This window comes from Strix aluco, chromosome 1 (assembly GCF_031877795.1).
Source record: "Strix aluco isolate bStrAlu1 chromosome 1, bStrAlu1.hap1, whole genome shotgun sequence".
In the NCBI taxonomy this organism is placed as follows: Eukaryota; Metazoa; Chordata; class Aves; order Strigiformes; family Strigidae; genus Strix; species Strix aluco.
The window spans coordinates 4,142,553-4,165,937 of NC_133931.1; the positions used below are offsets into that span (position 1 = coordinate 4,142,553).

At 39.6% G+C, this 23,385-nt stretch overlaps 1 protein-coding gene across 2 annotated transcripts in view; it reads right to left on the bottom strand.

The window, feature by feature from the left end:
- Positions 1 to 675: 675 nt before the first annotated feature.
- DENND3 (DENN domain containing 3) overlaps positions 676 to 23,385 on the bottom strand; it is a 42,166-nt gene continuing 19,456 nt past the window's right edge. Inside the window, exons 10-23 of one of the 2 annotated variants that reach the window (XM_074830747.1) lie at positions 21,112 to 21,208; positions 18,203 to 18,306; positions 17,731 to 17,912; positions 16,566 to 17,087; positions 15,040 to 15,302; positions 14,327 to 14,497; positions 11,594 to 11,723; positions 11,013 to 11,120; positions 9,638 to 9,777; positions 7,538 to 7,698; positions 5,785 to 5,918; positions 4,667 to 4,782; positions 4,402 to 4,539; positions 676 to 2,167 (exon numbers count right to left, since the gene is read on the bottom strand). In XM_074830747.1, coding sequence (XP_074686848.1) covers positions 1,967 to 2,167; positions 4,402 to 4,539; positions 4,667 to 4,782; positions 5,785 to 5,918; positions 7,538 to 7,698; positions 9,638 to 9,777; positions 11,013 to 11,120; positions 11,594 to 11,723; positions 14,327 to 14,497; positions 15,040 to 15,302; positions 16,566 to 17,087; positions 17,731 to 17,912; positions 18,203 to 18,306; positions 21,112 to 21,208 — 2,467 coding nt within the window. In that variant the 3' untranslated portion in view covers positions 676 to 1,966. Of the gene's footprint in view, positions 2,168 to 4,401; positions 4,540 to 4,666; positions 4,783 to 5,784; positions 5,919 to 7,537; positions 7,729 to 9,637; positions 9,778 to 11,012; positions 11,121 to 11,593; positions 11,724 to 14,326; positions 14,498 to 15,039; positions 15,303 to 16,565; positions 17,088 to 17,730; positions 17,913 to 18,202; positions 18,307 to 21,111; positions 21,209 to 23,385 lie in introns of both variants that reach the window. The other variant, XM_074830651.1, reaches the window with a different exon arrangement.

A 23,385-nucleotide genomic window follows, 5' to 3' on the forward strand; every position in this document is an offset into this window, starting at 1 on the left:
CTCCTGCTCTTGGGGATGTGTTAATTTTCTTGAAGGATCTTTGTATCTCATGGTTTGGTCTGATGTGGTTAAGCTCTTCTCCTATATATGGTGTTCAAGAGCTGGTATTAAAGAAAGCAATGTTTTTAAAAAGGAGACATCTACTTAATAAATTATGTTCCTATTCAATAAATCATTTTGGAGTATTTTATCAATAAACATTTACAAGCATAAAAATTGAGATTTGCTAGTTTTGTCATCAGACATTTTCACAAGCTGGGTGCGAACCAGTTAAAAAGGCAAAACCAGGTTTAAGAAGTCTGGCAGGAATGAAAATCAAAAGCAGCAATGACAGGCAGGTGGCAGGTTCACCTCTGCAGCAAGTGAAGTTTTATTAGCAGCACATCTGTGTCTCTATACAGAAAAATCTTTTAATTCAGTAAATAATTCATTTCACTTACCATCACCAGCCAGACAGCTGGCAGGGGAGGAAATGAGGAACCTGAAAGTTACAGATGAGGGAATCGGGGGAGGACACATTACCAGAAGAAGCTGGTTTTAGAATAGAGAGAGAGAAAAACCCAGGCAATTATTCTCCACAGTACACAGACAGGATGCAAGTCAGCACTAAAAATCATTATTCTTGTATTGTGTATCAAGTTACACAGGAAAAAGAACTAAGTACAAGAAGAGGCCAGAGTATCAATATAGTGTTTAATAATCTTAAATTGGAAAAAAAACCCAACCAAACACTAAAAAGTTAAAATTTCAGTTACCATCATATGATAAAACCTTTCATCAGCACATTGAAAGAGTTAGGAATATGACATGGAGTGTATTTCCAGTAGTTTACGCTTCCATTATACTCTTTTATATTTATTAACAAAAGTAGCAGCCCGTTTTTTCCTTCTATTTACAATATTTTAAATATTGTATTCTGCTTTACTCAGCACTGATATAGATAAAACTATTCTGCATAGATTTATTGCTTTACTTGTAGATAATTGTCTTCAATGGAAAAACCAGTGTACATCAGGAAGGGATTAGGGAACGCTGCTCAAGAGAATCCTCTAGGCTGCAATCTGACGATGCTGGCTTCAGTAATTAAAGAGGAGTTTGATGACTCTGCAGTACTAAAAAATGAAGCAGGTTCTACACAAAATAACAGCAGTTCCTCTGATTACAGAAACGCCAACTGAAGGGAGGAGTGGGAGAGGGTTGTTTGCACAGTAATTAAAGGTTGTTTCCAAAAGTAAGTATAATATATATGGAAATTAAATAAATTAAGTGCTTCAGATAGAAAAAACCCATCAGTTTCACAAACTGTTACAAACGCCAAGTGCTGTGCATTGTTTTTAAACGAAAAACAAGTTTAAAAAAGTAAAATTGTCCTTAAGAATATCCAAGTATCTTGTTTCACCAGCAGGGAGCTTTCAGTGCTGTCAGGGAGAGCCTGTCTGTCTACACTTTAACTACAGCACCATAAATATACACACGGTGTAAGGGACAGTCTTCCCAGCTAAATGTAGCTGCTAGCTCAGAAGATACTCAGCATTTACAGTAACTCCATAAATCCAACAAATGCACTTAGTTTTTTCTTTTCGGTGACGGCTTCCAGCTGTTATGAGCTGTAAATACAGTATCAAATCCCACTTTTCAGGCAACCCACGCACTGCCCCAAAGGAGCTCTGGTGGAATTCCTGAGCTGGCTTCAGCTCCCTGACCCTTCACAACAGCACAGGTCAAGTTTAAAGCGAGCGACCCCTCTATTCACATTTCTGATTCTTTATCCAACATGCAGGAGCAGCACAAGGTGCGAGGAGAGATTCGCTTCTATTTTGATTTTCTACAACAACGTAGGCATTAAAATAATAAATACAAAACTAACACTGATGGGTGGTTGAATTATATGCAAAATGCTGGAGTAAACACAGCCTGAGGTCTTCACTTTTTGCTGGCACAGGTAGACAGATTTTGAAGAGCTTAACTATTCAGCTTTCCAAATGGCAATCTTCCCTTCTTCCTTTCCAGAGCCGCTGAGGACGTATCTGTCCTCTGCCGAGCACAGCGCCTTTACTGTGTCGCCGTGACCAACCAACTCTTTCTCCACAGTCTTCTTCTCAGCACTGACCACATAGATCTTCCCTTTGCTTTTGCCTTGCGATCTTCCGCTGCTGCCAACCCACACCTGGAGAAAAATCAAAACGAAACCACAATCATTTTTACTACTTTACATTTCAGTCTAGGACACAGTCGAGGAGTTTTACGTGTCACATTGATGCAGTGAGGGTTCTCTCTTGCTCTTCTCCCCTGAGGTTTCCCCCATTCAGGAAAACCCCGCTGTGGACCATGCTAGAGTGCTCCACAGCTGATCATGCCAGCACTAGAGCTGCTCACCTCAGCAGCTCAACTTGTTTTTGGTTCCCAGTGCAGAAAATAAGACAGAAGGTGTCACTTTACCACTGTATAAACCACAGCATGCCCGTATCTTGAGTGCTGTGTGCAGTTCTGCTTTCTGCACTGCAAGAGCAGAGAAAATCCAGGGAAGGGTAACTAAAACTATCAAGAGAAAGGAACAGCTGTCATATAAGCAAAGATGGCAAAAGCCAAGACTCCTTAAGCGGGAGAGAAGGCAGCTAAGGAGGGATCACATTAAGGTTTGCAAAATCACAAAAAGTGCAGAGAAGAAGAATGTAGAACCAGTGTTCAACACATCCCACAATTAGAGAAGTAAGAGACACGTGGAAACCAGTAAGGGTTCAGTTTCACTTAGAAGAAAGTACTTCTCTGTACAGGGCTGGCAGTGAACTTCTGGAACCTGCTGCTACAGGAAACTGTGGTACCTGCAAGTTCAAAATGAAATCAGATCCAAAAATAGATAATAAAAGACTGAGACAGAGGTGCACACTTTAGTTACCCCTAAACAAGACCAACGGACAGTTAAGGAGCTTGAGGGGAATACAGGCCAGGTTCACACACTCTCCCTGCGCAGCGTCGCTGTTGGAGGTAGAACAGGGGGTCAGATGCACCTGGTCCAGCCCAGCAGAAGACAACTGTGGTCTTTTTGGGCATATGTTTTGTACAGGGTAAGCACTCACTGCTGTGCATCAGCAAGGCTTGCCAGCCAGAAAGCATCCTATTTCAGATAGGCATGTTATGCAATTGGGTTTGTCTCAGGTTTCTTCAAAGACAAACAATGGCTTGTTTTTAATTAAAGCACTTAAAAGCGAGCCTGTGGCAGACAATGTTGTTGTTAGCCTTTACCAGGCTGCAAGTTCACTCTCAGTAACTGTAAACGTTGTGTATACCAGGAGTATGGGTGTTCCAGCTACTACAACAAGCTCCAGACCCCTCCTTGGACAAATGAGGCTGCCGAGCTGTCAGCAGGCCGGAAGATGGTGCATGGAACACTCAGGCTCAGGAGATGGATCACACAGGGATATTTTCCAGTTGTTCCTTTTGTATCTATAAATTGGACTACAATGTTAGTTAAGGTGCAGCTGGGTGAGGAATAAGTGAAAGAGAAAAGGAACAAAGTTTTTATGTAGAACAAAAGAGAGCTTAATGCCTTGGGGTTTCTAAACAATCCTCCAACTCCCTTAAAATGGGGGTTAAATATATCCATCTCTACTTTGGGGAAGGATATCTCAAAAGGTTTTTCCATCTTAGTTCATAAATCTAACCAAGGGCTGAATACACAGAAAGTTTCCCTATTTCATAAGGCACTTCAGGAACACACAAAAAAAAAAATCATTTTTGAGGAAGGAAGGAGGGAAAATCTGAGAAAAAGATTCAGAAAGTTGCTTTCCCAATAGATATATATTAGTTATTTGCAAATTAACCCTAAATCTGTTCATGTGGTATCACACTACAGTCAGCTGCACAGCTACTGATACCATGCAGAAAAGGCAGGTAGACAGCCCGAGGCCAGTAACGGGAGGGACATGAGATGCTAAGGTAGGAAACCGTTGGCTCCTTTGGTCTCTGTTGAGTTAGGAATGTGGTAAGCAAACTACAGAAAGGTCATCTACCAAAATAGGACAGCTAATTGGCATTTATTGTTTGTCTATTAACCTTTTCCAAGGCTTAGTCTTAGGAGCCCTGAGATCAAATAGCAAGGGACCTAAACTTTCAGGTTCTACGGTTCCCTGAAAATGTCAACAGCTAATGAAAGTCACCAGGCATTTAATTACTGATGAGGATTTTTAGCTTGACATGCATTTTGGGGTATTCCTGCAACAGCCAGTTGTGCTAGGCAGTCATTAGCTTCTCTGATTTCAAAGAGGAATCAACATTTCAAACCAGTACGTATGCAAACACCCAGTAAGGAAACCAACCAATGACAGCCCACGAGAGCTGCAAATAACCAAAACTTTAGTAAAGAATTCCACAACAGGCAAAAACAGTCCAAACGTCTCTCACCTGGTTTTTAACTCTTATCATACAAGTAATCTCAGAGCAATCCTGAAGATGAATCTTTTGAGGTGTACTTGAAAAGTCTTTGGTGTTCCAAACATACAGGTCACTACTCCCTGAATAAGATGCCCACACTTCATCTCTCTAAAGCACAGAAAAATACATTTAACGTTAGCACCGCTGATAGGAAGTATATTGTGATAAGTAACTGTGGCTTGTAATGCCACATAGTCATGCTTCCTTTAAACTCTATTAACAATTTAATAAATACCTCAGGGAAGAGCTGGAAGCAGAGAAAATAGGAACACACATCCTTCAGGTGATGCTCAATTTTCATCTGTAGTTGAAATTCATGAGTTGACACTGCAAGTATGCAACTTCCAGTACCTTCAATATTAAAAATAAAGGGTTAGTAACAGAAGTGCCTACTTCCTCCATGTCCATAAATCATGGAGAAAAAAGGCAAAATAAAATGGATGTATTGTTTCTCAACCAAGAGTGAAATCTTTGAGTTACTTCTTCACAGCACTACTTTCACAGGATCTATTTTTCAGATGTGTTCTTTCTCCAAATGCTGGTTGCTATTCTGCAGTGCATACACCTGTTAGTTTAGAGTCCAAAAATAATGAGAGGAGAAGAAACAAACTCCTTAAAATCAGGACATCTCATATACACAGTTATTTTCACCTACAGAACTGAGACCAAAGTTAACAAGGCTGAATCTTTACCCACCACAGCAACGGCAGCATCGCTACTGCCCACAGCAGGACCAGGAATTTCCCAAGGCTTTAGCTGCTGTGCTGTGAAGGTATGTTTGGATCCAGAGTCTTGTGTTTGGCAGTACTGAGAATCAGTGCAAAATTCTTGAATCGGTCACTATTTATGAAACGACTTCAAGATGATCCTTTACCCTAGCACAAAGCTTTACTTTATTTGTTTAAACTCCTACAAAGGGGATGACAAGTTTCTATAAGTGGCCAAAACACAGGTCAGGGGATTACCAAATCAGACCATAAAGTCTAGCTGAAATACCCAGTGCAATTTGCAACCGCCTGTTGCTCCTCTACACTTTTAGGATTACTTTTTCTAAGTTTTCCATTCCAATTTACAGGCATCGCCAGGGGAAGTCAGACAAATACAGCATAGCCAGAAGTCTCATCCTGCAGCAGGGGCAATACCTCCAGGAGTGACCCAAACTAGCCACCCATGTAAGGGTTTTGGAGACCTTACCTACAGAAGGCTGCTTACACAGACTAATAGGAGAATGGGGGAAGAACATCATGTACATGTAAATCTGAGATTGAGATAAATGTATTGTTCTGTCTAATGAAACACCATATTATATGAAGATGTAAATTTTTTTTTTAATTATTTGAGGAATGAACTTACAGCACCACAGTTGGTCATTATGAAGCTTGATAGAAGTGAGATTTTGGCAAGGCAGCTGAAAGACACTGTTGACTTTCAGAGTGCTGATGTTCCAAGCAATCACTGTTCCATCTAAACTGCTTGAGTATGCTTCACTGTTGGTACAGATTAAAAATAATAGTAACAATAGTATAGTGTACATTCATGTTCAGAAAAGAATCCATACACAAAGAGACTTACTTAAAAAAAAAATTTTACAGCAAACCAAATTAATGTTCTTCATTTCAGAGACTGAAAAAGTAAAGCACAGTAACAATCTCCAACAGAAAATGGACTGAAATCCAAAAGGCTTCAAGGCCAGATACAATCATTATTTCAATAGTGAACAATTAGTCTGGTTCAAGTTTTTGAAACAAGGTGACCAGTCTTGAGTGGACAGGAGCACGTCCATCCTGTGCCCACCAAGATGCTTAGGGAAGGACTTAAACTTCTTTCCCCCCCTGCCCCCTTGCTATATTCCAGCTAGCTGGCTCCAGACATCTGAAAGTGCATTTAAGCAACCAGCAGCTCTGGGTTGCAGCCAGGCACCCAACTTTGAAGCTGCTTATGTCTCCTGTTGGAACCAAAGTATTCCTTTCTGTTAAGATTATATTTTACAAACTCTGTATCACTGGAAACACTGTAGGCTAATTCAGAGCTCTAAGTGAACTAGAGCACACATTATATCATGCATGAGGATTTAAGTATAACAAAAACTTTCCCTATAATTCTCCTGAACGTTGTTGCCTGTTGGATTTTCTCTTTTTCTCTTAAGTTCTCAAAAGCGTTTTTTTTTTCTTCCACAAAAATATATCAAAACTGTTTTTCTTTGCTACTGCACCTGACAAGACAAATTATACTATCCCTTTTTTTTCCCTCACCTTTAACATCTGTTGTCTTCAGATGAGAAAAACTTTTTCAGAAGGGTCCAACACCACCTAAGCAAATTCTCCCTGAAACCCAGTTACGCCTGCTGCACCACTGGCAGAGCTACGGCTGGTGTCTGGTCTGGCCTGGGAGTTGCTGCTCCCATGGGAAGACAGCGGGTTAAGGCCCCCAGCCAACACTCTTCCCAGTGTACCAAAAGATCAAAAGCATTTTGCCTGCACAAAACAATAAACGTATTATTGAAATTGAAAAAAATGCAGAAGTGTGCTGTAAATATCTAGTCAATGATGCACTCAAAGTAAAAATGAAGTGGTCTTTAAGCTGCATCTGTATTGATTCATCACTGGATGCTGCCAATTCCTGGCTGCTCTCATCCTTGGCCAAAAAAGCATTCCTTTATCCTCTTTGTTCCATAATGCTCTTTCTTTAAAAAGGAAATTCTTAGTTTAACATATACAACATGGGAGCTACAAAAATGGGCTAAATAAAGGCTTATGCTAGCAGGATAAGCCCCCCTGTTTAAAACAATGAATTCCAACATCTAGAAAAATCAGTCACTGGTTTCCTATATGGGCTCCTTTTCCTTGAGACAAAATTAACTTTCTGCCTTTATTTCAGTCAAATAATTAAAGCATGATACTATATCATTTGGATCTTTAACTAGTCCTCTGCTCACTGCAGGGCAAATTCTCTAGGCTGGTGAATACTGTTCTAGCTACATAAAATGGCTTTCCCTTTAACCACAGGAAGATTCCCCACATGTCCACGAGTCTTCTGGTGGTACAGACATCCTTCACATTTGCTTGTATATGTATTTTTAAGAAGAAAACATTGTAATTAAATATACCTGGGTATTCCATTTTTTTTCTCCACAATGATATCTGTAACATCAGAACGATGATCATTTAGTTGCTTATTACAAGACATACTGTGGGTGTTGATTATATAAATAATGGAGTCTTGAGAACCGATCCACACTTGACTCTGTTCTACCATGATCATACAAGTCTGGGGAGAAAAAGCAGGATCAAATAACATCTAGAAGAAAAAAAATCACTCTTTAATGTAACATGGAAAAAGGCTATATTAAGATACTACAGTTTTCTGGTGATTACAGTAAGAGATCAAGACTCAGTGCTTCAGTATTCTATCCTTTGCTCTGCTCTATAAATAATGAGAGAGGACAGATCTCTTTTCTGAGTTTATCCTTTAGTAAATAGGATTAATAATGTATCTTGGTAACTGACTCAAAGCTGTGTTTCCTGGCCCAAACAAAGTAAAAGTTACAAAGGGCATCAGGGGAAAACACAGAAGTTAAGTGTATTTCTCTCTTCCAGATTGGAACATACTGATAGAAACATTCTTCCTACTTCAGTTAGAAGCAGTGTCTAAGAAAATACTGTCTCCTCTACTATCTCTGGAACATCCTTCTCTCATTCAGCAGCTCTTCATTTCTCTCCCTCCCAAATCCCATCAGTTCCAAACTTCTGTCCTCTTTTCTTTCTCTTCTTTAGAATAGATCAGTATGTGACTCTTCTGGCTTTCCTTCTTCCCCCCACCCAGCTCTTCACCATCAGCTTTACCTGTCCCTTTCTGACTCTCTCCTACACTCATCCACAGCCATGTGGCCTATCCAATCCCTTTTCCTGAGTGTTCTCTACTGTGTGTTTTTCACTCAGTCTGCAGCTCTGGTTCAGCGTCCCCTGTCATCAGGAGAGTTACTCTTTTCAGGTGGTCTTTCACACGCAACTCTTTAACCTGCTGGTTGAGACATCTTCTTTTAGAGCGCTATCTTTCTGGATATTAGGAAGTATTTCTTTGCAGAAGGGGTTGTTGGGCGTTGGAATGGGCTGCCCAGGGCAGGGGTGGAGTCCCCACCCCTGGAGGGGTTTAAGAGTCAGGTTGACCCAGCACTGAGGGACCTGGTGGAGTTGAGAACGGTTAGTGGTTGGACTGGATGATCTACAAGGTCTTTTCCAACCTTGATGATTTTGTGATATCTCTCCTTCAATATCATCCACCTGTGTGACAACTGATGCATTGAAGTGCAGAAAGAAAATCCTTTATTATTACAATGATACATACTTATGCTCTCGCTACCTTAGCTCTTACTTCATGATAAGCAAATCAGCAACTAGACAATCATCAACACTCTCTCCCAAAAACAGTTCCATACTTTCTCCAAGCTGACTTATCTTTCTTCCAAGGCTTGTTTCTCCTCCAAGCCTTGCCGCTTCTCAAGGCCAGCACAGAGCAGAGCTGGCGCTTCTCCAAGCCAGCACAGGACAGAGCTCCTGCCTGACTTGCCAAACAGAGCTTCCCTGAGCAGAGCTCGCAACCTTTGCTGTGCTCCCCAAACAGAGTGCTCCGGCTGAGCTGACCAGCAGATGTCGATTTGGCTCTTAAGTATTGAATCTCCCACAGCTGTGCAGGGCTGACAGGCCAATGCCGACTTGCCTCTTAATCATTTACCAGTAACACATGATTTAACTCTTAACATATTGAATCTCCCACAGCTGCGCAGAGCTGACACTCCCACACACCTGGTTTCCTTACACCTTTCCCTGATTTCCAGTTCTTCAGCACAGGTGACTTTTCATCCATTCTTAGGGCTCCCTTTCTCGTCTTCTCTATATATTTATTCCCTTAATTCTATCTCAAATGTTTCAAACCTGCCTTCCTGCTCCAAGAACCCAGGCCATTAGGCCAGGAAGCCCTCCCAATATCCAATCCATCACTTCTCACCAGTTGACTTGTTTCATTACAAATCCATTTTCTCACCTTTCCCTTTTTCTCAAAAATCTCCATTTCTCTGTTAACTGAAGCCCAAACAACTCAAGTGTCTTTCTACAACTTTTAAGGAACAACAGTGATTCAGGGTCATACAGGCTATAGCAACAAACCCACCAAGCTAAAGCAGCAATTGCAATACATGTGTCAGTCTTACCAGTTTAGAGCGGCCCATTTTGAAACAGTGTTGTTGAATAGACCAGGTAGAAGCATCAAAGACCACCACTTTCCCCTCATTTAAAGCACACCATAGTTTTGGATGAGCATTGCCAGGCCTTTCTGAAGGGTCAAGATGCCCTGGAAATGAAATAGAGAAGATGAAATAGGTCAAAGAAAACAAACCACTTTTGGAGATGCATGGGAAAACCCTTATCAGGCAGAGCAGCTTCCTACTGAAGTGCATCTGTGTTCTGGAACTTACATCACCAGTTAATGATGGTTTTCACAATGAATTTGTGCTCATACTCATTTATTTGTTGAGCTCACCTGATGATTTACTCTTACACTTCAAAGTTATTCAGAACAGAGAGAATCTTTTTCATTGATGACTAAGTACTTAGCTAACTGGGATTGCAGGAAGGCTTTTAAGCCCTATGAAATACCACTAATGATTCCACTCATTCTATCTACTCCATTCCAGCTCCACTCAGAAGCCTCATACTACAAAGAAAGAAAAGCACCACTGAACCCAGCACCACCCACCCACCCACCCACAAAGAGTTGCTCCTGCCTACTTTCCTAACTTTGGAATTCCACTAATTTTATCCTTTTGTCTCAAATTGCTCAAATACTAGGAATTACATATGAAGTTACAATAGAAAACTAGTAAGGTTATGAAGTTTGTAAGAATTAGGAACTTCCAGAACTAACATATCCACTACCTAAATTCATGCCCATTGCACACAGTCCTTAATATTTCTTTTTTTTTCCCCTCCAATGCTCTTTGAATTAGTTGGATACAAATGTGCCAAGCATCACTGAAAAGCTTACAAGGAAATTGATAATGCTTTCTTCAGGGATGGACTTAAAATACATGCAAAGAATAGTACATTAGATCACATACTATATACAATGAGAGTCACGGGCATATAGGTCTGGCTGGGATTCAAGAGGGGGTACACTACTCCCTGCGCTGTGGTTCAACTAAACACCCCCATATGAATCTACTGAAAAATGAAAAAATAACAATGAATATGGATCAGTGGTGGAGCATCATTCATCCACCCTGCTCAATAAATGAGGCAGAAATCCTAATGGGAAATCAGCACATTAACACATAGTTGAAGTCTATTATAAGGTGTATAGACACACAGGAAGACAAATTAAGACTGTGAAAGCTATGCCTTGGAGTATCTTAATATGCAACATTACTGTTCTTTTTTAATGATCTTCTGTTTTAGTATTCAACACACAACCAAAGCATGTCAGAATGTGAACAAAATCAGGCAGTCATAATACCAGGTGTTATGAGATAACATGTTTTATAGGCTAATTAAAGCTCGGCTAACAAAGAAAGCAATACATCAACTCACCTGGCGTATAAAGCAAGACATCTATTGCCTGTGGAAATGTCTCACCAGCTGAGGGGTTGATCTTGTGCTTTAATGTCTCTGAAGTTGTTTTGGGAACCATCATAGGCACTAAAATACATTTTTAAAAGGTCATGAAGTGCACACTTAAGCCTGAAATAGACCTGTAATTCTTATGAACTAGTAATTCTGCACTATTTATTCACATTTTTCATTTTCTTTCCCTCTAGCTTTAGCTGACTAGGAGAGCCCAGACACCACGCCTATGAATTCTGGTAGCAGAAGCATAAATACAACACCCAAGCAGTCCAAACAACCACAACAAAACCACAGCATCCAACATGAAGATAAACATACCAACTAAGGTTCTGATACACAGAAGGAAAAAAAAAAAAAAAAAAAAAAAGGAAAGCCCTAGCTTTCTATTAATAACTATTTCATAAACTATGCCTGTGAAAGTGCAACAGACTAATGTCTTTCTATATTTCTACAGATCATCAGTATGAAAACCGGAATATAACCAGAAAGAGATGAGACAAATGATGCAACAACAGCAGGCTTTGTAGCATTGCTATGTGACTGACCTTCATTTTTCATCCTGTCAAAATAAGACAGTTTAGAGGCTGCATATATGGCTTTACAGGACTGCAGGGCACCAACCACAGCATCCATCAGGAGAACATTTGTCAGCGCTTGCTGAATATACTGAGGATCCTAAAGACAAAAGACTTACTGTAGTTTATCTATTGGTCATTATTCTTACAAGTCTCCAAGTTTAACAATCACAACACATGTCATGCTTAGCACAAGCACTAGCCAGTTGCTGCCCTGCAGCATCATTCATGCTCCTTGCAGTCAACCCCCACTCCCACAGAACATGTTCCACTCCCAAGCAAGGTCATGGAGCAGGCAGCCAGGAGCCAGTGTTAATTCATTACACTAAAAGAACAGAATTACAGAATACCAAGTTGGAAGGGACCTCAAGGATGATCTGGTCCAACCTTTCTTGGCAAAAGCATGGTCTAAACAAGATGGCCCAGCACCCTGTTCAGCTGAATCTTGAAAGTGTCCAATGGTGGGGAACCCACCACTTCCCTGGGGTGATTATTCCAGTGGCTGATTATTCTCATTGTGAACAATTTTCCTCTTGTGTCCAATTGGAATCTCCTCAGGAGTAACTTGTACCCATTATCCCTCGCCTTTTCCATGTGACTCTTTGTAAAAAGGCAGTCTCCATCTTCTTTGTAGCCACCCTTCAAACACTGGAACATGGTGACAAGGTCTCCCCTACGCCTTCTCAAGGTTGAACAAACCCAGTTCTCTCAGCCTCTCCTCACAGGCCAGGCTGTCCAGTCCCTTGATCATCTTTGTGCCCCTTCTCTGGACCCTCTCCAGCCTGGCCACAGCTTTTTGTGTAGCAGGGACCAAAACTGAACACAGTATTCCAGGTGTGGCCTGACAAGTGCTGAGCAGAGTGGGATAATGATTTTATCTCTGCTGGTGATGCCCTTGTTGATGCAGCCCAGCATCCCGTTGGCTTTCTCTGCAGCAGCAGCACACTGGTCACTCCTATTGACCTTGTCATCCACCAGGACCCCCAGGTCCCTTTCCACAGAGCTGCTCCCCAGCTGGGTAGATCCCAGCCTGTGCTGCACTCCTGCATTATGGTTTCCCAGGTGCAAGACCTTATGTTTGTCCTTGTTGAACTTCAGAATGTTCTTGTTAATCCCCTCTTCCAGCCTATCCATGTCTTCCTGCAGGGTGGCTCTCTCTTCTGAAGTATCCACGTCCCCACTCAGTTTGGTATCATCAGCAAATTCATCAGGGCACACTTGATCCCATCACCCAGGTCACTTAGGAAGATACTAAACAGCGTTGGGCCCAATATCAATCCCTGGGGGACCTCACTTGTGACAGGTTGCCAGTTTGAAAAGGAGCTATTTCCCACCACCCTCTGGGTGTGGCCTGTCAGCCAGTTCCCCACCCACTGCACAGACCACTTGTCTAGACCACTACACACCAGTTTCTCCAGGAGGAGGCTGTGGGGAACTGTGTCAAAAGCCTTGAAGAAATCAAGGTAGAGAGTGTCAACCACTCTCGCCCCACATCAACTGAACAGGTTACTTCGTTGTTAGAAGGCTATCAGGTTTGTCAAGCACAATTTGCCCTTGGTGAAGCCATGCTGGCTTTTCCCAATCACGTGCTTCATTTGACTTGTGATAGCCCACAGGAGGATTCATTCTGTAATTTTCCCAGGGACTGAAGTAAGACTGATGGGCCTACAATCTCCTGGATCCTCCTTTAAGTACTTCCTGTAGTTGGGGGTGACATTAGCCTTTTTCCAGTCTTCTGGGATGTCCCCTGATCTCCACAACTTCTCTCCCTTTTCAGTGTTGTTGGTGGCTAATTCACCTCTCCTGTTTAACAGCAGGCCAGTATTTTCCTTCTGTTTCTGCTTGTTGTCTATGTACCTGAAGAACCCTTTCTTGTAGTTTGTGACATCTCTGGCCAATTTCAATTCAAGCTGAGCTTCTGCTTTTCTGACTGCGTCTCTGCACACTCTGGAAACACCCTTGTAGTTCTCAACAGGTATTTGTTCGCATTTCCAACTGTGCAATACTTCATATCTGGCACAATCTTGATAGCGGATGTGCAAACAAAACCATGAATGGCACTGATGGAAAACATACAGCTGACGTAGGATGGAAACCCATCTTCAGGCTGGATCTTTCTTCATGGGAGGGAAGTATGCATTATGCTTCGTCTTGGCTAAAATAATTCAAACCCTTCCTGAAGAACCACCAAGCTACACTTTCACTATTAAATTCAGCAGTCATGAAGAGTTATGTGGTTTAAATGGAAACCCTGCTTTATGATCCTTTTTCTCAAGGTTTCCATGACAGAAGAATACATTTCGTTCTATTTGTTGAAAGGATCTATAGTCACCAGTGTTCCAGCATGGGAAAATTCTTTCTACATGCTATATTTTAAAGCAAGATGGGGAAAATTTTCTGTTAGTTAAGATCACTATTCTCATACGTTGTGAACTTCAGAAACTATTTCACAGAACTAGTGACTAAATTAAAAGTTCCATGCCAATGGCTAAGAAAAAAATCTTATATCTTGAAATGTAATCTTTTTTCTTTTTTTGTATTCCAGAAGTATTATATTTAGAAGTAACAGCAAAAACAAAAGTTTATTTACTTAGCTATTGTTTGCTGAAACCTAGAAATTCTAAGATTGATGCACGAATTATTTAGAACAGAGACAAAAAGCACATACTTCATACTTATTTGGTTAAATTCCCATATTTATACCTTGTGATCATCTGCCATTTTCTTTCCAGCCCACATTTCTTTCACAATCAGGTACCAGAGATCGCACTCATTTTTAAGGTTAGCTTCAAAGACTTCTTTTTTAGATAATGTTTTAATCCTCAGAGTAGGTATTCTCAAAAGGAGAAAAGCTGCAGTTGTGCTCTTAACATCCTGGAAAGGTATGAATAAAAGAAAACAAGAAGGATGTACCATGCAATCACAGATAAGGTGTAGCACTCATCCTACAGGGCAACTTTCTCTATTTCTAACTACAGCTAATTATTTCTATTGTCCATACAAACCATTAAGCAGAGATGGTTTTATGAAATTTTAAGTTCCAAACAACATCGTACAAACTTCGTTCCACAGTGGATACAACGCTGACACCATGGTCAAACAAGCACACTTAATGCTCATGTCATTAAACTTCTCTAGCTTTATATCCCATGTACATTTCTCTACATCAAGAGGTTACAACCTCTAGATTTTTATTCTATGTCATCTTAGCACCTAGCAAACCGTACTACATCAGCTCTGAAAATTCTGGTACAAAGACCCAGAATTTTATCTAATCACTCATAAGTTAGTGACTTCAGAGTTGTTTCCTACACTTCTTACTGAAACTTTGAGTTGAGAGATAGATCATTTTGCAGAACAAAACGTGGCCTATATCCACAGGCATGCAAGAGAACAAGAAGTTACTTGATGCTCACCTCTATATCCCTGAAAGCAGCAATCTGGACATAGCCAGGACGTCCTCCTTCAGTCAAAAGGAACAAGCGCTTCTGGGTCAGAGCTATTTTTCCTACACCACAGTTAGTTCTAACTGAGCAGGATAACTTGTAGACACATTCATTTTTATCCAGATGCTCTATTACTGTTGGTGGCAGATTCACCTCTTGAGCTTCTGCTTCGGTTTCTTTCCAGTAGTTGTAGAAATCTCTGAATGTTTCAGGATCAATTTGTTTCTGGTGTCCTAAAAATTTTTTAAAACCTGTTTACTGTGAGAAACTATTATACAGAAAGAGACCTTTAAAAAGATACTAACTTTCAAATTGTGCCTCTAATAGCATAATGGGTAAGGAAGGTGAAAAAGCTACAAAAAGGAAAAAAAAAGGCCTGGAAAACGGTTAAGAGACAAAATTCTTCTCTTGACATAGAAAGATTCCTCTGTAGTTAGCCTAGGCCATAGGTCCCATGCATCTGGCATCCTCCCTTCCACCGTACTCTATGGAGGGAGGGTGCAAACACTGTGCCAGTCTTGCTTGTTTAAATTCATGCCCAAAATCCCATCAGCCAATGGGAAAGGATTTCTACTTCTCCACTGAATACTTTTCATTACAACTGTCCAGTTCTTTATTCTATTGAATACTATTATATCACATACTTGCCAACCTGGGATAAAAGCTGAAGTTATACCAGTGAAAGACTTCAGCAGTAATTAATTACTCTAAGAATTTAAGTGTTTGGACAGCAGAATGTCAAACACACATAAATTCTTGCAAGACATATGCTACCTCTGGCTTCAGAAAGTCTTGCTATTTCAACCAATGTTTAATCCTTTGTGGCTACAAAATATAACTGTTACCAGAGTAACTAGGCACAGAAAAAGAATTTAATAGTATTTTATAAAAGCGCTCTCAAACTATGTTTTTAGATATCAATCACATGATTCGGATCTCATTCAGGAGGAAGAAAGTTCTCTCAAATATATACGTAACCACTCCTTCTGCTATGATGACCATCCAAGAGGAATTTAACTGTAGCTACCTGAATTCTGGATTTTGTTAGCTTATTTTTAATAGACTGCCACCGTTCCATGTTACCTAGTGGTTTTATAACACAGAGGTATCTTCCACTGCCAGTTAGGATGGTCTTATATTCACTTTACTCATAATCTAAGCCAAAGAACTGCACACCATCAGATCACAAAAGTACCTCACCCACACAACGTGAAAAACTGTAAAGGGTGTGCCCAAGTATAAGTAGATTCCTTGTCTTTATTGTGGATGCAAGTACAGACATTCTCATACACATTAAATCTATTATCCGTAATTATCCTAATTAAATAAAATTGGCCATAAATCTCACAAACTGTGAGTTTTTAGAGACCCAGAAAATGTTTAATAAGCATTAAAAACAACTGGAGACAAAAATTTTATTTTGGTTCATAAAAAAACAGTTTGAAACTGTCGTTGCCTCAGTGTAGATGGTCACTAAAAACGTATCTTTTACTCACCTACTGTTAGGGCATCAAATAACCGATGTATAGTGTCTATATCTTTGACAATCCCAGATTCCTGGATCCGCTTCACAAAATCATCCAGTTGCATGTGTGTTTTTGGCAATTCAAAATTTTTTACGTGGTCATCTATTTTCATTACTTCTCTTTGCTTTTCCATCACTCGACTTATCAGCTTCTTCAGCTCAGGTTTGCGGTCTGCTTGCAAACGCTCAGAAGGAGGCATGGTTTCCACTATTTTTCTTACAAGATCAGTAGGGAAAATTCTTAAGTCTGTTTTATCTAGGTTCTGAAAGTCAGAAAGTGCATTTAGTAATTTCCCTTGCATCAAGCTAATAAGTCCCCGGAGGTAGAAGTACCTTGCCAGCAATGCTGAGCTATCAGGTGGTAAAGTATTTATAGCTTTGCTGAGATGGTTGAAGAAGTCTGTATAGTAGGAGTGAACACACTGGAACATCAGAGGAAAGTGAATTTCTGGTATTTTGAATGTACTGACTGATTTGAAGGGCATTTTTACAGCTAAAACCAAACAAACAAAGTACATTGATTAGTATAAGCAGTGAGTAAAAGTGCAAGTATCTTCACAACCAGCAATACTACAAACAACAGAAAGAATTCCCGTCACAGCAACAAGCAACTTCATCACATGAAATTCAAGTAAGATCACAATTGTGCTAGGGACACAAATATATTTCTATGTATGTCCATCATTCTTATTATCAGTATATTCCCTAACCTGATAATGTCAACTCTGGGAAACAAAATTTTAAAAAAAATTTAAAAAGGAGGGAAAAACCAAACCCATGCAGTTTCTATAGGACTTGCTTTGTTAGACAGTGCTAAGCCTAAGCCTATGTTTAAAGGTAGTGGAGAACTAGACATAAGGTGAGTGAGGACTGAACATGAATACTGACTCAGGAAGCAATTCTCCAGTATCAATCCTATTGTGACCAATTGGGCTTCTGAGGTACAGCAAAACTTACAGCAGGCTACAGACTGATTTGACATGCAAGGAGAAGCACAGACAGGCCCCAGCTCAAAATGACTCAACTCACCATTTCTTTCCAGCATCTGACACTGTTCCTGTGAAAATTATTCAGTGATGTCACCCATAAAGACAACAGAAAAGACACTGTATTTGTTCAACATATTCTTGCCTTACCGACACCTGTTTCTATTCTTCGAAGTGAGGAATTTCTAGTAGGGCCCTCTGGCAGCTTGATATCTTGCAGATTAGGCATACTGATTACCATACGCCTACTAATCCTGTACTGTGGATTAAATAGTTTAGAAGCCATTTTCTCCATAGTCAGTCTTCTCGGGGTATGAAACATCAAGTTTAATCTGAGAAAAATAAAAATAATATATAACTAGTTTTAAATTCAGTATACATACATACTAAATTACTACTTTGGGTTTTTTTGTATAATAGTATTAAACTACAATTATAGTACCAATTCACAATTTCAACAGCCATGGCTGGACATGATCATATCACCCTTTTATAGTAATCTTAACAAAATGGCCTATCAATTAGTCATAATCTTATTCACAGATGACCTGATCTCATACCACTAGAGTCAAAAGGACTTTTATCACTGATATCACCAGAACAAGGAAGAAGAAAACTTTACCTATCCTCTTCAGACTGGGTACTCAACTCAAGTCGAGCGAAAGCATCCATCTTTCTGTTCAGACGAGCTTTAAGGAAAGAGTGAAACATGTAGGTCTCTAAAACCTGTGAGACACAAACTAGTTAACTGTGGATCATTTACAAAATACATTTTTATTAGCATGTTTTGCTCAATTTTATTACCTTTATATCATTTTTATTACCTTTGCATATGCAAAGCTGAGAAATTCCAATTCAGCAATCACAAAACCAAAAATATTTTAAAACTTCAACAACAGAAAACTAACTCGGTTTCCATCCACCTTCTGTACTTTCATGATGCTTGTTTAGTGGCAAACAGTAATCTCAGACCACCCTCCAGAAAATGAAACCAAACAAAAATGAGAAATACTGAGCAAAACAGAGACTTTTAGCTACAGGTTTAACAATATATTTTCTGCCTGTAACTCATTGATGAATAATATTGTCTATGGTTTGGAATAAGAAGTTTGTGGCACTCTAACATTGTGCCATCAAACTGAAAAGACAAGCAAGACATCTTTTCTTCTGGTAACTCCCCTAATTGTTCCCTGTTCAGGTAATTATTGTGGTGTCATCCAGAAATAATTTCTAAAAGGTCAAATTGCTACTTTTATGATAGAGGACACCAAAAAAATGTCAAGTGTGAATTAAAAAGAGTGGAAAGCTACCATCTCCCACCATTAAAATTAAAACAAGATAAAAGCTAGGATTTGAGGCAATACAACATGTGTACTATATAAATATTAGTTCTAGCATAGGGCTTTTAGTACTGTTTGAAATAATTCAGAAAACTAATCCATTCAGCAAATCAAATGCAAACTTCAACACAAGACAATATTGTTATAACCAGAAATCCTGTCTTTATACAACCTCTAGCCTTTACAAACTTACTAACAGACAGACAGTTGTATATTTGAATGTAACTAGGAAAAATTACTTTGATTAATGATATAACTCAGAGGCTTGCCTAAAGTACCCTTGTTAGTCTTGGAGTTTACCACAGGACACAAAACAAACCTACAAAAAACACAACCCAAAAACTCCACTGATCAGACATCAGTGTATTTCTGTGATGCTTTTAAAAAGCAAATGAGAAAGGTAAGTAATCTAGGTACTCTGAAATTAACAGAAATATTTCACCCACAAATAGGTCATTCTTATTCAAGATGCCTCTTATCAATGCATTTGCAATGTAAAATGGCATCTACAAAAGCATTAAGGTTTCTGCTTTTAAGTATTTCTCCAGTAGATGGCATATTTTGTTGGCAATTGTATGCACAGGAGATAAGCTGCAGGAACTGAAAGAATCCTTTCTAATGGTTTCTGGAGTTCTCTTAATATAATTCTAGATACCACTAGTAACTACTCCAGATTGTGTTATCTTCCAAGATTTACTTGAAAGCAAACCTGCCACTATGTTATTTAGTATTTAAGTGAGTCAACTGCTCAAAGCTCTTCTCAAATATACACATGTGAATTTTAAATGAATTTTAAATTTCAATTAAAAAAGTTACCACTATTTTATTTATAGCATTAGAAATGGCTACTGAAAATATTTTCATGATTTCTATTAATTTGAAATCCTGGTCAGAACATTTCTGATTAATTTCTCTCCCGATGACATATTAATAGATTATTTTTAATGTTTCCTTTTTGTTTGTTTTTTTAAGAATGTTTGCTAGTGTTGGAAGCTTTATCCAACAAACACTATTTCCTGTTTAGGATTAATCAGTTTGTTATCTTTGAATTAACAGATATTTTGCCAAGTTTGGCAGCTACCACTTAAGTAAAACGAGATACTTTTCTGAATATTTCCTTTGCACACCAGCATCTCCTTTAAATGGATGTTCAGAAACTTTTCTTATCATGTTTGAAGTCGGAAACAAAACAGGAGACAAAAATGGTGTTCTCAACCACGACCTGCTCATGGTAACGAGCAGATCTTTTTGTCAGGTATAGAACGGTTTAATCCAGAGAGCCAACTGCCAAATTCTAGTGGCAAAGGAAACCTCCTCCTTGATCTTCAGCAGATCAAGCTTATGCTAACGGAAGGATGAAGCTGATCAGGGCAGGTGCAAAAGGGACTCAGGGCTTGCACAGAAAAACTCCATATCCCTACAGAGTTTCCAACTATCTAATGTACCTAATAAGCTCAATTAGCAGAAGGGCTAAGAAAAACTAAGTGGGGATTTCAGGTTGTCCTTTAGCCTCTGGCATTCCTGGGCGTGGCCTGAGGCTATGCACTATTTAAGTATTATTTCATGGGTTTCACCAGCACTAAGTTACAGTTAGACTACCTGGCAAAGCACATGAAGCTAAATCAATTTATGTCCCTCATGCCCTGTCACGCTGCAGGCCCTAAGGACACCAGTGTCACTCTCAGCAGCACACGTTCGCTGTGAGGCATTGGGGGAAACAGGCTCATGGCCTGGAGCCAAGCAGGCATCCTCAACTCCACGCCCTGTTGTTCAGGGTGCAGATAAAGCAGGTACTTTGATTTGTGTCGTTTGAGCTCCCTTCTGCTGTGCTCAGGCTTGCTGAAAACTCACGTCTGCATATGGGCTTCAGTCCAAACAGTTTGGACAAGTGCCTGTGCTTAAAATACAGTTTTGATGTAGCTTTACTGACCATCTGCCAGAGGTTAATCTCATCCCCGAGGAATTACATTTAATTTGCTCTGGAATTACATAGTACCTTGCTCTCCAAAATGCTGTCTACTATTTTATCTGTTTATAGTAAATAAAATAAATTTGGTAAAGCATTCTGTCAAAGTTGGTGGTTCAACAACAACACACAGACCAAACTGTGACCATTCTATTAATATCTGGCATTAATCCTAACACACAGATTAATAACAGAGAATCACAACATATTTAACATTGAATTTACCTTTTTGTAAAATGGCTGGTCTCCAATTGCCCTTGTTTTCAGAAATTCTTCACTGTTAAACACTCTATGTTCATAATTTAGATGGTCTTTTACCTCCCTGGAGACAAAAATAAATAAATAGATAAATATGCTTAGAGATTTGTAAGCACGTTGCACTTTCACAGTAGCAGCAGCCCACTGTACTAGAAATACACTGCAGCATCAGAAGGCAAAATAGAAATATGCTGCAGTATCAGAATGCAAACTCAGTTTTAATGAAAAAGTCTGAGCTACTGAATCATAGAAGAAGAATGCAAACTCTTAGAAGGTGTAAGACAGGCTACCTGCTGCCACTGCCATTTCAAATCAGCAAATTCACTCAGAGCCTGTGGGATCAATTTTAGTAACTCACAGAGGAGAATCTATATATGTAAGTCATGATTTAGGCTCCAATCCTGGAATTACATTTACATCACATACAACCCCTCTGGAGCACTAAAAAGACAAGTGTACCTACCCGCATATGCAATTTGAAATACATGATCTGACCTGACACTGTCCCATTACATTGCATCTGTAACATGCACTTGAAATATTATAGATTATGTAATTTTTTTGCTGCACTCTCAAACTCTGCTCGTAAAGCCAGCAATAACTGGCAATTGTGTTAAACTAAAGAGAGAGAACTATTGAAATAAAAGAGAAAGCAAGATAAAGAACTGATGCATATTTTGGTATATGCATTGTCACAGCAGGGCACTATTGCCTCACAGCAGAGGCCCTCTGCCATCCCTGCAAAACCAGACATCAATAGTAACTTCTGTGCCCTAAAGGTGAGCCAGAAAAAGTTGGTTTAGGAGCAGAAAGTGGGAGCTATTCAGAAAAACGCTGTTCCCTGAACTGAAGTCTGTGAGTAAGAAATGGTAAGTTATTTAATGTGTACAAGGTATTTATATGTGCAAGTGACTAAAATCAGGGCTCTCATTATTACATCTTATTTCATTTACTCATGCTGGGTATTGAGGAATAAGAAGTTCCTGTGAAAACACAGGAATGAAGAAGATAAACTGGTGAGCTAAAATTTGAGTGTAAAAACAAAAGGGGAATCTCATACCCATGCAGAGAACTGACAGGCCTATACATTGCTTGTTTTTCATGGATCAGTGATAAAAGCCCATTAACAGTTTATCAAGCGTTATGGGTTCAGAAAAAAAGATGGTTGATAAACGTACATAGTTCTATATAATTTAGCATTGTTTGCTTTAAACATGGCAACTCCACGCCCACAAAAATACTACAGTGCTTCACCGAAGAGAGTAAGAACTGACAGCACAATTGCATCAGAGATTTACTTTCCTTCACTCCTGGACGCTGGTAGATATAGCGTTAGAAGACAGAAGAAACAAGGCTGAAAAAGAGAACAAAAAAAGAAAGTTTGAAGGAAGGGAGAAAGAAAGCAAGAGAAGAATCAATCCCTTTGCAAATCATATTATCTCTTAGAGGGCAAAGCATCTGTTGATTTTTTGTAGTCAAGTGTTCAGTGCATTAAAGAGTGCAAGGCTCTTCGCAGCAAAATGCATTTCTCCTCATCTTTATCTGGAACATATTGTTGCCAAACACTAAAATCCACCAAATCCCACGGTGGTAGCACATCAGGTTGCAAATGCATTTCAGTTTCCATACCCAGCTAGCTGTAAAGTCTGCTCTATCCTCCACACCCAGCAGCTATTGTCCTCCTGGAGGGCCCATCCACTTGTATCAACACTCCCTAAGCTGATCCAACAAAAGCGAGCAGGTCAACAGAGACCTGGTATTTGGGCTATATAAATTAACCCAGCACCTTCTGACTGAAAGTGTTAGGGAGCATTCATGGGAGCAATTTGGTAGCTGATCCAAAGAGGAGCACCATCTCCAGCAAGAGTCAGCAAAAAACAGCTGGGGATGGTTATCTGCACAGCTATTTGCAGACCTCTGTCTGTATAATCAGTTCATTTTTTTATATATATATATATATATATATATATATATATATATTTTATAAGTAGTTTCATTTTCATGGTTGAGTATGTTAGTGACTATGTAAAAAGAAGTGAAGCATATGCAAACCAGCCATCCATTTTCTGCATTTTTTTTGTACAAATCACCTACCACACTTCCATTCCCTCCCCAAATACAAGCAAATAATAGCAGATTTACCACCAGTACCCAGACTGTTAAGATAAAGCAACTGTGGGTATCAACGGATGACGTTAGATTAAGAACAAGGAAAATTAGCATAGCTGGACCTTTTTCTAG